Source organism: Culex quinquefasciatus, chromosome 2, assembly GCF_015732765.1.
Source record: "Culex quinquefasciatus strain JHB chromosome 2, VPISU_Cqui_1.0_pri_paternal, whole genome shotgun sequence".
Lineage (NCBI taxonomy): Eukaryota > Metazoa > Arthropoda > Insecta > Diptera > Culicidae > Culex > Culex quinquefasciatus.
The window spans coordinates 208843013-208857065 of NC_051862.1; the positions used below are offsets into that span (position 1 = coordinate 208843013).

The 14053-nt window shown below is 37.8% G+C and overlaps 1 protein-coding gene across 1 annotated transcript; it reads left to right on the forward strand.

The window, feature by feature from the left end:
* The first annotated feature begins 266 nt into the window (after window positions 1–266).
* Window positions 267–5370, forward strand: LOC6041774. Its single transcript, XM_038251053.1, has 3 exons — window positions 267–646; window positions 711–1108; window positions 5355–5370. The coding sequence occupies exons 1-3, from the start codon at window positions 272–274 to the stop codon at window positions 5368–5370; spliced, it is 789 nt and encodes a 262-aa protein (XP_038106981.1). The 5' UTR covers window positions 267–271.
* Window positions 5371–14053: the final 8683 nt, after the last annotated feature.

The window sequence follows — 14053 nt, forward strand, 5'->3', positions numbered from 1 at the left end:
CAGTCAAAATTATCAAACTCGATGCGTAGTCCCCAACACTCTCTCAAATCCCATAAAAAATCCATAAATAGCGGGTTTGCTTATGGGGCAAGCGCTAAGAATCGCGCTCACTCACTCGCCCCAACACGCAAGATAACACCGCGCGAAGACCTTTACACTGACCGGCGTATCAGTTTCAAGCGGTGGTGTGCGCGTGAGCGTGTTTTAACACGCAACGCAGTTGCGATCGAACCAAGCTCGCGATTAGTTCAAATGTCGATAACCAGCGATAATGGACGAGCAAAGTCTGCGCAATCTACTGGGTTCGCTGGATAACGAGGACTTATCCGAGCACGGTTTCGTAACCTGTTCCAACGCATTGATCGAGTTGGACATCAGGAATGTCGATCTTCCCGAAGATCTTCAAATCCTGCTGCAGTACAAATTGACCCGATATGGGGCGCAGTACCTAGCAGGACCTCTCGAGTCATCTACATGGTCTGAAGCGGTAGATCGCGTTCAAAATCTGTTCCAGCGACTTCAAGGTCAACCGTCAGGCGATTCGTTCAGCGTTGACGACGAGACGTTACTGCTGCTCAAGCTAATCCACAACGAGTTGTGGTGCTTGGAGCGGGTTGAACAGTTGCAGATGATTCCGGTGAAAGAGGTGCGCGACAGAACGTAATGTGAGTTCAGCCTGCATAATCAATCGGTTTGTAATCACCACACAGGTCGCGTTCTGCTTGGCGCTGTTCCTGCTGGTGTTCAAGCGCGAGGGTGACTTCAAGGTCTATCGGTTGGTGCTGAATCGGGGCAGTGTGATGGAGTTCTTGGAAGCGGTGGTGGTGGTGCTGCAGAAGGTTAAGGTGGAAGGTGTGCCGAGCCCTGGTGACTACCAGAGATTTGTTTGTAAGAAGCATAGAAAAGTGTTCAAAAGATTAGCAAAAGTTTACGTAATTTTGAACCGGCTGTACTGCATGAAGATCATTCAGCGAGACATATCAGCAATAATCGAGAACGATGTCGATGAAGCAATCAGGAATACTTCAATGGATCGGTTGCTGTACAAATTTAAACAACATGCAGAGTTACTTAAAGTTCCTCTAGATTTAAGAAATCATTGCATAGCGTACGTTATCAATCAGGAGAGCTTAGTTTGGCGTGGAAAATCCGAGGAAGATATTGCAGTTGCTGATGACTTTTTCAAATTTTATCAAACGTTATATCAGCGATTACCAATACTGGAAACAATCTTTAGATCAGGGATATTTTTAGATACGCACAAGGCACATCGTCACTTTCTTGAAATTGCAAGCAATTGTTCGCTAGAACAACTTAAGTCACTACTTAATTTTGTAGATTTGAAATCAATATTGTTAGCACATGAAGAAAGTTACAACAAAATTACACAATTCTATGAAAAACTGGAAAACCATTTGTATTTACAAAATATGAAGGATTTACAGGACAACTTGCAAAGAAAACTTGTACTTTTGAGAGATTTGAAGACTTTACAAATATCAAGCATTTATTTTTTAAATCTATCAGACATGCACCGCATTAAAAAGATGATAAATCTGGATCTTGGATGTAATCCTGCTGAACTAGTCAAACTTGCCTTCCACTTGTGGGAGTCGATTCAACCAGAAGTAATCATATTTGATCTTCTTGAGCAAAAGCTTAAAAGTAGTAATCCTTCAGAAATGATTGAAGCTAAGAAATCTGAACTTGAAACCGATTCGGAAGAAGATGTCAAATCTTTTGAAAACATGGACGTAAACGAATTAATCAACACATACTCTCTAATGCAAGCAGATGTTTTTGAAACTTATGCAGCAACATTGAAACCAATACTTGAAAGCTACAATTGCGAATCAGTTCAGAAATTGATACTTAATCACTCGACCATTCCAAGAAATGTCCTGATGGTACTCAACCATTGGCAAATGGAGTTTTACAAATTTCTGGAATCCTCCAAAAAGATTTGCGATTGTTCTCAGTTAATTCGTTATGGATTTGGAGAACTTTGTAGCAAAACTTATTACGACTTTTTGAAAGATGTAAACCCAAACTTTTTAACAGTTTTGAACAATGAAAAGCTAAATAATTTAATCAATGCCCTTGTTCTGACAGAGATCCGCTTTCAAAGTGTTTCACTCCTTCAAAAAAGACTTCCTGAATGCCTTAAAGATATCAGATTCGAAGCGATAGTTTGGAATCGCCAGCAAAAAGAGTTACTTCAAGCTGCTCTGGACTTGGATGTTGAGAGATTTCACGAAAATATTGGGACGGGATCAAAGGTGAATGGTAAATTTTGGTTTCAACTTGGCATTGGAGAACCATCCAAATATTACGATTTGGGAACAATTTTAGCTTACAAATTTAGCAATCAACCAAATGACTCGTACTTTCAAATGATGTCTTTAGTGGGGTGTGATTCCGAAGAAAAATATCGTTCAAAGGAATGTCAACTGCAAATTGCTTTGGATTTAGAAAATTTCAATGGAGCGATTGATTTGTGTCCAAAAGAAGTGGAAAAATTTCCTGAGAGAATGTTTTCTTGGAACGACTTGATTAAATCAACTAAAATTGATCCTGAGAATTGGAATTGTGAAACATTATCATTTGTAGTGAACAAACTTGTCACTTTTATCAATATTGCTGGTCTTAAATATTTATTAATGTTGAGACCTGATTTCAAACCTGACAAAAGTTTAGTTTTGAAAGCCATTTCAACTGGCTCTGCTGAACTTTTGAAATTGTTGATTGATCTAAATATCAACATGGAAGAAGAAATACTTGTAAGAGCATTAGAAAGACACATCGATTATGCACATTTCAAACAATTTGATGATCAAACTTCCATAAAGTTTGTAAATGCAGCCATAAAATCCAACAATATTGAAGCCATTAACAATTTTATTGAAAGTGATGAACTCAAATCAATAGCTGGTGAAGCTCTTATCACATCAATCAGTTTTAACAGAATTCAAATTTGTAAACATTTGATACTGAAATTTCCCCAACTAAACCTCAATTCAGCTCTGTTTTCAGCAGTCGTGAAAGGACGTTGGAAATTGGCCAGAATTCTTCTAAAACACGGCGCAAATCCACACTTTCAAACAAATTCAAGTCAATTTGTAGTGTTTGGAATTCAGCTCAAAACTGCATTCCAAGTTGCCGTACATTATCAATGTTTCAAATTCGTCAAGAAGTGTGCTCCAAAAATCGAATTCAATCAAAAGTTGAATTTGCTTGCTCTGGCAGCATCATCTGGATCCGTCAAAATGGTGCGTCATCTTTTGCGAGTTGGATTCAAAGTGATTTTCGATAGCTGGGTTGTTCCAGTAGCTTTGGGATTGAGGCATTCAGGAATATTGGAGGAAATTGCTCAAAATATTCGGTTGAACATTAAAGTTGATGGAAAGAGTCAGTTTGACGATTGGTATAACTTACTGGAAACATCAAAATATGTTTCCTTTTTAGAAAATGTGCAAAATAACCAGGAGTTTATTTTTACACAAAACGTTGAATTTCAAAATTTTGTTCTTCAAAGAATTTTGCTTTACAAAAGGATAGATGAGCGATTTTTCATTGAAAAGTTCAAAATTTATTCGGAGAATGTTGAAGATGGCACTGACTTTTCAGAAGTAGTTTCAAAAATGCAGCAAATTTTAGAGTCTTCAAATTTGAAAGTTCAAAAACAGTTTAATTTCGAAATATTTTGCAATGATAGTGAAATTTATGCGTTTGCAAAATTAACTGTTGTTAACAATTTTGAATTTATTGAGGATGAAAATTTATGTGAAAACATTTGTTTAAACGAAGACAAGTTTTCATTCGATACAATTCATGAACGAATCATTCAAAAGTTGCAAAATTCATTCAAATTTAATATTTACAGCTGTGATGTGAAAATTTTCAACAGCGACTCAGCTGTCCAACGATTCCTAAAACTTCAAGTTGATTCAATGAGCTACTTTGCAGAATGCAAAACAACGAACAGTTCTATCAAAAATCACAATTTAACCACCCTAATGAAAGAAATTTCCAACGAAAGTCGACTCCAATTGGCAATTGGATCGTGTGATGTCGAATCTACTCGGGCACTAATTGCCAAAATTGACGATCCCAACCACCAAGATTTATGGATGAATCCATCTCTTTTCCACAAAGTTGTCGATTACGATGGGAAGCTTCTTCGAAGAAGTGGGGAAATGGCTTCAATTCTGCTTGATGCTGGAATGCCCTGCTGGAAAATGCATCCCGAAACGGTTCAGAGTTTCATCAGCTGTGCTCTGTCTAAAGATAGGACCGATCTTGCTGGATTAGTTTTGAAATATGAGCTTCCTGAAAGTTTGTCTGAGGAGCAAAAAGTGTTCAAAATTTTGCAGTATGGATCGCTTGAAACGTTCAAATTTTGTCAAAATGCCAAAATGTTTAAAGAGTCTAACTTTTTCATGTATGTTTCGAATGCCCATTTGGAGTTGAACATTCGAGGAGTAATAATTGGTGAAGAATTGCAAACATTCCTTCAGCACAAACTTGCAACGTTCGGATTCAATCATTTCTGTGGTGATCCTGTTACTCCAAAAAGTCCTACAGAATGGTTGGATTCGTTGAAATTTATCGTTAAGTGGTCAAACGAACTTCTAAGCATGACAAGCTGCAATGATTTTCTTGCAATTGCCAATGAAGTCCTTTACAAACTGAGAATGATTCACAACCAACTGCACTTCATCAAGGATAAGATTCACTTGAAGAAGCTTCCCCTGAAGGAGGTGATGTTCCTCTTGGCAATATTCTTCTCGTCAGTGAAAGACGATGAATTTGAGATTTATCGAATGGTTTTAAACAAATCAATTATTATGAAAATTGTGAAATTGATTTCACTTGAATTGAAAGAATTTGTAAAAGAATTCTTGAGAGTATCATCAGCTATGAAAACAATTTTTAATGAAATTGTAAATCGTGACAGAATACTTCTTGAAGCTTCGTGGTCAAAAGATTCATCTTTGCCAACATTAAGCGAAAATGTCTGGAACAAGTTGACTTCCAAGAAAAATTCCAATCTTTCAATCGATGCTCTGATTGACGAATTTTTTGGCAATGAGTCTTTTGACATCAGCTGGAAAATATCAGGAAAATCTAAGAAAATGATTAAGTTCACAACAAAATTGTACCATCGCGTGCGACAGATGTACTCCCTGAACAAAGTTTTCTCGATTTTGGAGAACTTTACCCCGACAAACTGCTCCAAAGAGGTTACGGTCGCTTCAATGAAACGATTCGTCCAGATATTTGGTGAATCCATTAAAAATACTGCCAATTCGATGAATCTGCCAGCAAAGCTGAACAACATTCTAACTCGACAGCTCTCCGCTTACGTGAAGCACAACAAACAGACAAGGGATGTCACTTGCCACGATTTTCCTCTGGTGAAGAAATATTTCTCAACTGAGGATCAGTTTGTGTACTACCAAGTGTCGGTTGGATATCTTGAGGTTATCAAAGTTACCATGAGCATTTTGCTAATTTGCACAACTTTTGAGTTTTCACGATGTCTTTTTGGATCGTTGAGATCATGTAAGTCACTTGGGAGTGCTCAAAGCTTAATTAGATTTGTTGGCGAGCAAAACCAGCTTCTTCCCCTTCAGGAAAAACTGTTGAATGGAGTTAAAAAGTATCACAAAGATGTCGAATCCTTGCTGAATGCAATTCCACTTGAAGAACTTACCCAAATATCTCAAGAAGCTCTCGAACGTCTCAAAATAAATCACCAACGACGAACTCCAGTCATAACTCACCTCAAAACCATGCCCATCTCCAAGTTCTTCTACAAATACCACGAACTGCAACTTGCAGCATTTTCAGCACCCTTAATCCAAACCTTCCACCGGCTGCTCCAAATGAACCTCAACCACTCCACCTACGGATACTTACCGCTGATCCACAACGAGTGGGAAATCCTGATGTCCGATTTGGATCTGCTCCCGGCGCAAGTAAAACTTCCCGAGCGGGAGTCATCCTCGTTGGCGAAGGTTCAAATTGACTTTGAGATCAACCAGAAGATCGCCCAGGATCATTACTGCCGGAATGAGGTGGGGCGGATTTGTGATTACTTGTTTGAGGGAGGTGAGATTTCCGACTGTGACAAGGATCAGTTGGAGTCGCAGTTGTACCGGAAATTGCAGGGAACGAGGGGAAAAGGGTACTTTGGGGACATTTTTGCGATTGATGCCAAGGTGCAAGCCATTGGGCAAGTGTTTAAGCAGAGAAATATTCACAATTTTGAGGCTAAGGTGAAGGATTTGCGCGAAAAGGACGTGGCAGATCTCGAAGAGATCTTCAAAGGTATTAAAAAGTCAATCTTGAGAGTTCTTGAAATGCACAACTGCGAAACTATTGAAAACATGATCGTCAATTTGAGTGATCTTCCAACGGAAGTCATTCTTGCGATCGAGTACTGGATGCTGGAGTTGTGCGAGATTCTAATCACAACTAAGCAGTTTCAGGACAACTACCACACCATCAAGCAAGACATTCAGATGATTTGTGGGCGTAACTTTAGAAACTACCTAGCTCATGACAGCATATCGTACGATCTGTTGACGAATAGTTCGCGGACTAAAGTGCTCGTGAATGCTCTGGTGATGACTACAAAAGATTGGAAGATCTTCGGAGCACCAAAAAAGAAGGATTTGCCAAAGTTGCTGAATGTCAAAAAAGAAGGTTTGTCGTGGATCAAATCTCAAGAAAATTTGAAGCAATCTGTACTGAACTTTGATCTTGTTGGCATCAAATCTAGTTTGAATCAAGGTGCTTTGCTAGCTGGAACTCACTGGACATCCCCTGGCCTTTACAGTGGACTAAGAATTTGCAATCTTTCAGAGTTGCTACTTCATGAACACTATGAACAATTCTCCCACCAAAATGCTCGATTTCGGTCGTTAGTGACCATGCTGAGTCCGGAAGCTCCAGGCAAGTGGAATGAGCTATCATCTCCAAACGTGAAGATTGAGCCAGCAATGAGCAATGGACAATTCCAGAAGGCTCTAAGTTACGCAGAGCCTACATGGGCTAAATTGTTGAAGAACTTTGAATTCATGTTCAATACCAAACTGTTTTTGGGTGGTTTGCTCAAGTTCTTGGAAGAATCCGAAGATATTTCTACAATATTTGACATTCTTATAAGTTGGGGACCAGAATTGCTATACGTGCTACTTGCAGTTGGTTCTGAAAAGCTGGTTGATTTCATTCTAGAACAATTTCCAAAGGTCAGAGATTATGCCCAACAGCACGCCATCATCGCACGAAGAATCTCCCAACACTATCTGGAGAAATTGATGCAAAAAACTGAAGCAGATCCAGCTCACCTAACAGCAGCAGCAATATCTGATAACTTTCCAGCCTTCAATCACCTGCTACAAACCCGTAACTTCACCCCCAATCAAGAACTCGAGAATACCCTGCTAGTATGCAGCAAGTTTGGACGATCTCTCATGATCCGGCTGCTTCTGGAGCGGTTCCCAACGTTGCTCACCGCAATCGACAAGGCACTCAAAGCGGCCAGCGAGTTCCACCGGTGGGAAACGGCTCTGCTTCTGCTCGAACGAGGAGCGAATCCATGGTGGAAGAATGGCTCTAAAGAGAGATCGCCAGCGGAGCTGGCTGTTGGGTACAACTGTTTGAAGATTCTGAGACACTTTTTGAAAAGAGTTCCCGAGAAAACATCTGGGATTTTGACCCTGGCAGCTGCGAAAGGATCGATTCGTATGATGAAGGCGCTTCTGGATGCAGGACTTGATATCTGCCAAGATCGCCGGGTATTGTCCGTGGCATCAGCTAACACCGTGGACACGCGGATGATGGCCTTCATTGAGAGTGAGATATTCAACGTTGAGATTCCAGAAGGATTCGATTGCGGTTTAGGTGAGTGGTTGAAGATGCTTCAGGAATTGAAGATTCGGAAATATTTCGATAGTACAGGTTTCTTGGACACTGGAGAACTCGCCATGTGTTTGAGGATTGATCATGATCTCTTTCGCAGGATTCTTGCCAGATTAGATTCACTTAGTACTTTTGAACCCTTGGAATTCAACGAAAATAATAAGAAAGATTTTGTACAGCAATACGCAATGATTCAGAGCAAGATACTTCAAATGCCTAAAACTCGAAAATTCGCATTGCAATATCAAGAAAATTCTGTGAAAATAGAATGTATGATCTTTGGAACAGCTCGCTTGACGAGTTCACTTGAAGAACAGTCAGTTAAACCAATTTGTTTGAAGTATTCCAAGTATTCCCTACCTCAAGTTAGGACAGATCTATCTAGACATCTTGAAGAACGATTCTTGCTATTTGGAATGGATTGTAAGGTGACAATCTTAGGGCAACCCTACCGTATACTACAAATCGACTCCCAACTCTGTTTCATCAAGATCCAACCGAAAGATTCTTCAATCTTGAAATCCCTCCTAAATGCTCAAAACAGCACAGGTCAGACAATCCTGCACCATCTCCCCTCCTCAATCACCTTCGACACATTCGAACACTTAACCTCCCGAGGAGTCGACCCCTCCATCCTGGATCACCAAAAAAACTCCTTCCTCTTCACCCTGCTCCAGCAAACCATGCCCTGGCCAGTCCTCCATCAAATCTTCAACCACACCGTCCTCTCCAACCCAAACCTGCTCCAACTCCAAACCATCGACGGAACAACCCTCCTCTCGCAAGCGGCCTCCATGTGCAAGCTGGAAGCGGTCCGCTTCCTCCTCGACCACGGCGCCGACCAGACCACCCAAGCTCGCGACGGCAGCTTCCCGCTGTACAACGCCGTCATGGTCCGAAGCGTCCCAATCGTGAAAACCCTCCTATCTCAAAACCCATCCACCGTGGTCAACATCCAACGGTCAGACACCTGGGAAACGGCACTATTCGCCGCAGCAGGTCTCAACAACACCGAACTGGTCCAGTTGTTCCTCGATTCCGGGGCGGATTGCACCCTTCGGGATATCGAAGGCTTTACAGTCGTAGCCAAAGCTATCGTCAACGGATGCAGAGATTCGTTAAAGGAGCTCTTGGAGCACGGTAAGCGTTCCGGAATCGACGTCGTCAACAATGTGGCGCCAGCCAACATGTCCGCTCTTCACATTGGACTCGTGAAGGACAATGTGGACACTTTTCGGATGGTTTTGGAATTCCTCGTAGGTGGACCGATTGACGATAACCTGAGTCCGAAATCGTTGGCCAAGTTGAAGACAATTCTCCAATTGAACGACTACCTTATGGGATTTACGATACTCACTGCTGCTACCTTATCGGAAAGTCATAAAATTGTTGCTTATCTGAACCAAGTGATATCGGTGTACAATCGGTTGACGAACGAAGACTTGAATGTTGGAGGGGTGCCAATTTTGCCTGGGTTTAGTCAGGATATGTTTCTTTCTGGTGGGAATGTTGGAAATGTTGACGGGACTTTCAGTGGGGGAGTCCTTGATCCGACGTTTATGACGAATATTTCCGAATTGGAAAATATGAGCAGAGACTTGGAGCAAATGCTGCAAAGCATGAATATGTTAGATTAAAATTAATTTAGAATACAACAGCAGAGATGAGTGTTTAAAGAAAAATATTGGTTTAAACGGATTTAAATATGCCAGTACTGATTAATAATAATTATAAGAATAAATCTATCATAGATTATACATTCAAATGTGTGCAAGTGAACATTTCAAGTAATAAACAAAAAAACTTTGAATTTTAATTGTCTATAACGATATAAATCACAAAAATGAAATAATTAAATTTCTGTAAATAATTCACTTATCAATTCAATTATATTGTATTTCAACTATGATACAAGAAATTCGATTAGTGTATAGGCCAGCAGCAAAGTTCATCGTTTTATTTCAAAGCTGCCAGTTAAATTCACAAGTATCAACGAATATTTCCCAAAAAATCGTTCAGAACTCGCGATTTGCAATTTTCTGAAAAATTGCCAGTTTTCACAAAAAAAAACATATTTTGTTCTAAAACATTGAAAAATATGTTCAAATTGCTCCGTATTTCACATCACATCATTTTTGTCAATTTAAAGCAAAGATGCAGTCTTGGTTTTTTATGAAAAAATGTTATTTAGATAAAAACAAAACGATGATCATAAAAAATTGGCGAAATGTGATAATTTATGTACTAAACTGAATTAATTTAAAATACTTTTCTTCTAAATGGCGCATACGTCACATAGTCAAATCAACGAAAATTATTGATTTTGCATATCAATTGCTGTTATAAAACAATGGAAAAGGTTTAGAAACATAAACATGCTGGAAGTTGCTGAAACAGTAATGTTAAAGACAAAATTAAATTTTCATAAAGAATATTGAAAATTCGCCGTTTTCATTTTGCTAAAATAATTGTTTATTGCGAGATAAAATCACGACTCTCCCTCGCTTCGACTGACAGGAGGTTAAAGCCACCGAACTACCGCGTTGTAAAAATCAGCAAGTTGAACTGAAATTCAATTCAATTCAATTCGGTTTTATTAGTGAATAATCATGTTACAATTAGTTCATTCGTAGTACATAACAGAGTTTTGGAGTTCCTTTCAACTGTGTGTTAAATCTCAAACCATTTTGGTACGATTATTGCTTATGACTAAGAGATTACCAAAAGTAAGAAAAAATTTAGAAAAAACTTACTGATTGAACTGAAATTCCACGTTGATTTTGCTGTCAACTTGGTTTGTTTTCAATATTGAGCATGAGCATGAGCATGGTTGACTGCCAATGAGCTGCTACTCCGTTATTGACGGATCAGCTGAAGTTACACAATGAACCGACAGATGAATAGTGGGAGCTGCAGGAGATGCAGTTCAACAAAGGTAGGAATGTTAGTCTGATAGTTTAAGTTGCAGACTCATCAGACACAGAGTTTCATCACGGGAAGTGGGGGAATTGTGTTAGTAGGGGAAGGAAAGGAAAGGTCAGGATTCATCTTGGTAGATGATATGACCAGAAAGTGAAACAATCGTTGCCTTCCGAGCTACGACGCTATGAGAAGGTCTTATCAATCGCGTATTTTTTACTTCTTACCGCCGGCGTGCCATCCAAGCAACGATGCTTTGGGAAGGACTTTCAAAACGAAATGAATTTTGAATTAACGTATTATTCGGTGATGTACAATTTAGGATAGATCAGGATTCATTTTTGTAAGATGATATGACCAAAAAGTGAAACATTATCGCTGCCTTCCGAGTTGCGACGCTTTGAGAAGGACTTACCAATTCCTCAACCACGTATTATGTTTAACTTCTTACCGCCGGCGTGCCATCCGAGCAACGATGCTATGGGATGGGCTTTCAAAACGAACTGAAAATATAATATATAATTCAACGACGCGAATCTCTATTTCAATGCTTTTCCGATCTACTTCTCGCGGGTTCGCGCGCGCCCATTCACACTTCGATCGATCCAACGAACACCACACGACCAATTTCTCTGGCCAACTTGGTTTGTTTTCAATATTTTCCAAAAAGTCAGTTGAAAACTCAAGGCAACCCTTGACAACAGCTGAATACTTGTTTTGGGGCTGTCATGCGGCCATTCTTCTACGGTCATATGACCGCGCGTAAACTCTAATTATTGACGCCCCCGATAATACTGCATCTTGGCACTGAACTGACAAAAACTATTTTTTATGCAAATCCGTCTTGAAACTATATACTTTTCCTGTCATTCTCGAACGACGAAAAAGCCTACTTTTCTGTTTCAAAAATAACAGAATCGAATAGCAACACTTTTCAAAATATATACTGAAAAGTTCTACTTTTCAGCACTGAAATGGGTGATGAAAAGTTGAACTTTTTAACACTTGTTTCGAAAAGTAACACTTTTCAACAATTTTTTGATTTAAACGATTTATTCACAAAATACATGAAAATTTAACTTAAAATTTCACTCAATGAGTGTTTAATGGAATTGCAAAAAATGTTTTATGAAACTCATTGCAAAACTTGTTTTTTTTTCAGTACTCTTCGTATTTTTCCAAATCGGTGAACCTCGTTGGATAAATGTACGACTCGTGCTGAAAAAATCCCCTTTTTGCAACTTGTTGCATGAACTACTATTTTGCAATTCCGTCGTGAAACTACTTACTTTTCCTGTCATCTCGAACGACGAAAAAGCTTACTTTTCTGTTCTAAAAATAGCAGCATGGGATAGTAACACTTTTTAAATTTAATGAACTTTTCAGCACTTGTTTCAAAAAGTAATAATGCTCAAAAAAATTTTGAGCGATGAATTGACAAAATACATGAAAATTTGACTTATAATTTCCCTCTCACGGAATATTTCGGAATTGCAAAAAATGTTGTATGGAACTCGTGGCAAAACTTGATTTTTCCAGCACACGTCGTATTTATCCAACTCGGTGCACCTCGTTGGATAAATGTACGACTAGTGCTTAAAAAAACTAATTTGTGCAACTTGTTGCATATACTACTAATTCATAATGCAAAATTGATCAGAAAAAGTTTCCTACAAGATTAGCTTTTGTGGCAAATTTATTTTTAATTGCTTCTTAGAGAAAGAACTTAGACAAAATATCATATTTTTTACTTTAAAATTAAATTATCAATTTGAATACAAAACATTACTGGTGTGACCCCTAACATTGATTTGATATGAAAGACAGGGCAATTTGAACAAATTTTTCAATGTTTTAGAACAAAATATGAGTTTTTTCTATGAAAACAGTCAGTTTTTCAGTAAAACGCAAATCGCGAGTTCAAACCAATATTTGGGAATTTTTCGTTGTATGAATACATTGTTTCCGCCACATCGGCTTTTTTGGGATACACTACTGTAGATTCTTAGGCTCGCCCGAACATAACCCTCAATTTCTGGTCCAATTTTCAAATCAAGACTAATACTTTAAAAGAGCGTAATATTGAATATTTTGGGCTTGAATTAGTAGTTCGCGTGATATCCGTTAAATTTTAATTTTGTATCTTCCGTGAAATCTTACTTCAATGTAAAAATTAAACTTCATTCATTTGAACAATTACTCTTTAAAAAAAACAAGATAAGTGGATACTTATTGAAAACTGAAATTTACCTATTGATACACACAAAAGCCTTTAAAAAAAATAAAAAAAAAACATTCACAATCGATTGCAAACTTAAAAAAATATAACTTAATCACTTAATTTTTGGGACCACATTCTGAAATGAATGAAAAAATAACGAATTTATAACTGTTAAAAAATTAAAAGCTTTATGTAACACCTTTTTATTCAAAATATTATGTAACACCTTTATATTTTAAAAAAAATATATTAAAAATTGAAATTTATATCTCAGTATTTTTGTTTAGGCAGAAAATTAAGATTAGTAATTTGAATCTGTCTTGCCATACTTCCCCATAGTATAAATGTGACTCTAACAAAACAAAAAAAAACTGGACATAGTCAAATTTATCATGTTGCAAAATCTTGGGTGGCTTTATTCGAAGTAAAAGTACTTTATGTTAATTTCTTTTTATTTGAAATCAAACCTAATTCTAATTATTTGGAGAAAACCATAGATTGAAAATTCCCATTTTTCGATTAAGGCCACGTGGGTTATGTACGATCTCTATTTCTTTTCCTTAGCAAGTTTTGAAAAGTTTTATTTAATAAAATGAAATAATTCCTTCCTCATGAATAAGTTTATCTCACATCGAAAAAAAAAACCAGAACTATTTTCTGTATATAAATTTTATTTATTGTAACTTGATAATTTACCAATGAAACCAAATCGAATTTAATTTTATAACAACAAGTTTGAACTTAAAAGATTGAGGTTTCAAATTGATTATTGAAAACTAACACAATGGAAAAACACGTATTGAAGATTAAAAATTTATAGTCAAAATACAGAAAAAATATTTAAAAGATAAATGTGCATGAACGAACTTTCCGAGCCTCTCAATATTGAAATATTTATTTCTTAGTTAAGTACAATTTGGATTCGTTTAATCATAATATCATTCGCCTTTTTCTAGATGACCTTTTTGAGAATAAGTACACAAA

Coding starts and splice junctions, on each gene's coding strand:
- LOC6041774 (XM_038251053.1), top strand. CDS start 272: ATGGACGAGCAAAGTCTGCGCAATCTACTGGGTTCGCTGGATAACGAG. Junction 647..710: donor AGATGATTCCGGTGAAAGAG/GTGCGCGACAGA, acceptor ATCACCACACAG/GTCGCGTTCTGCTTGGCGCT.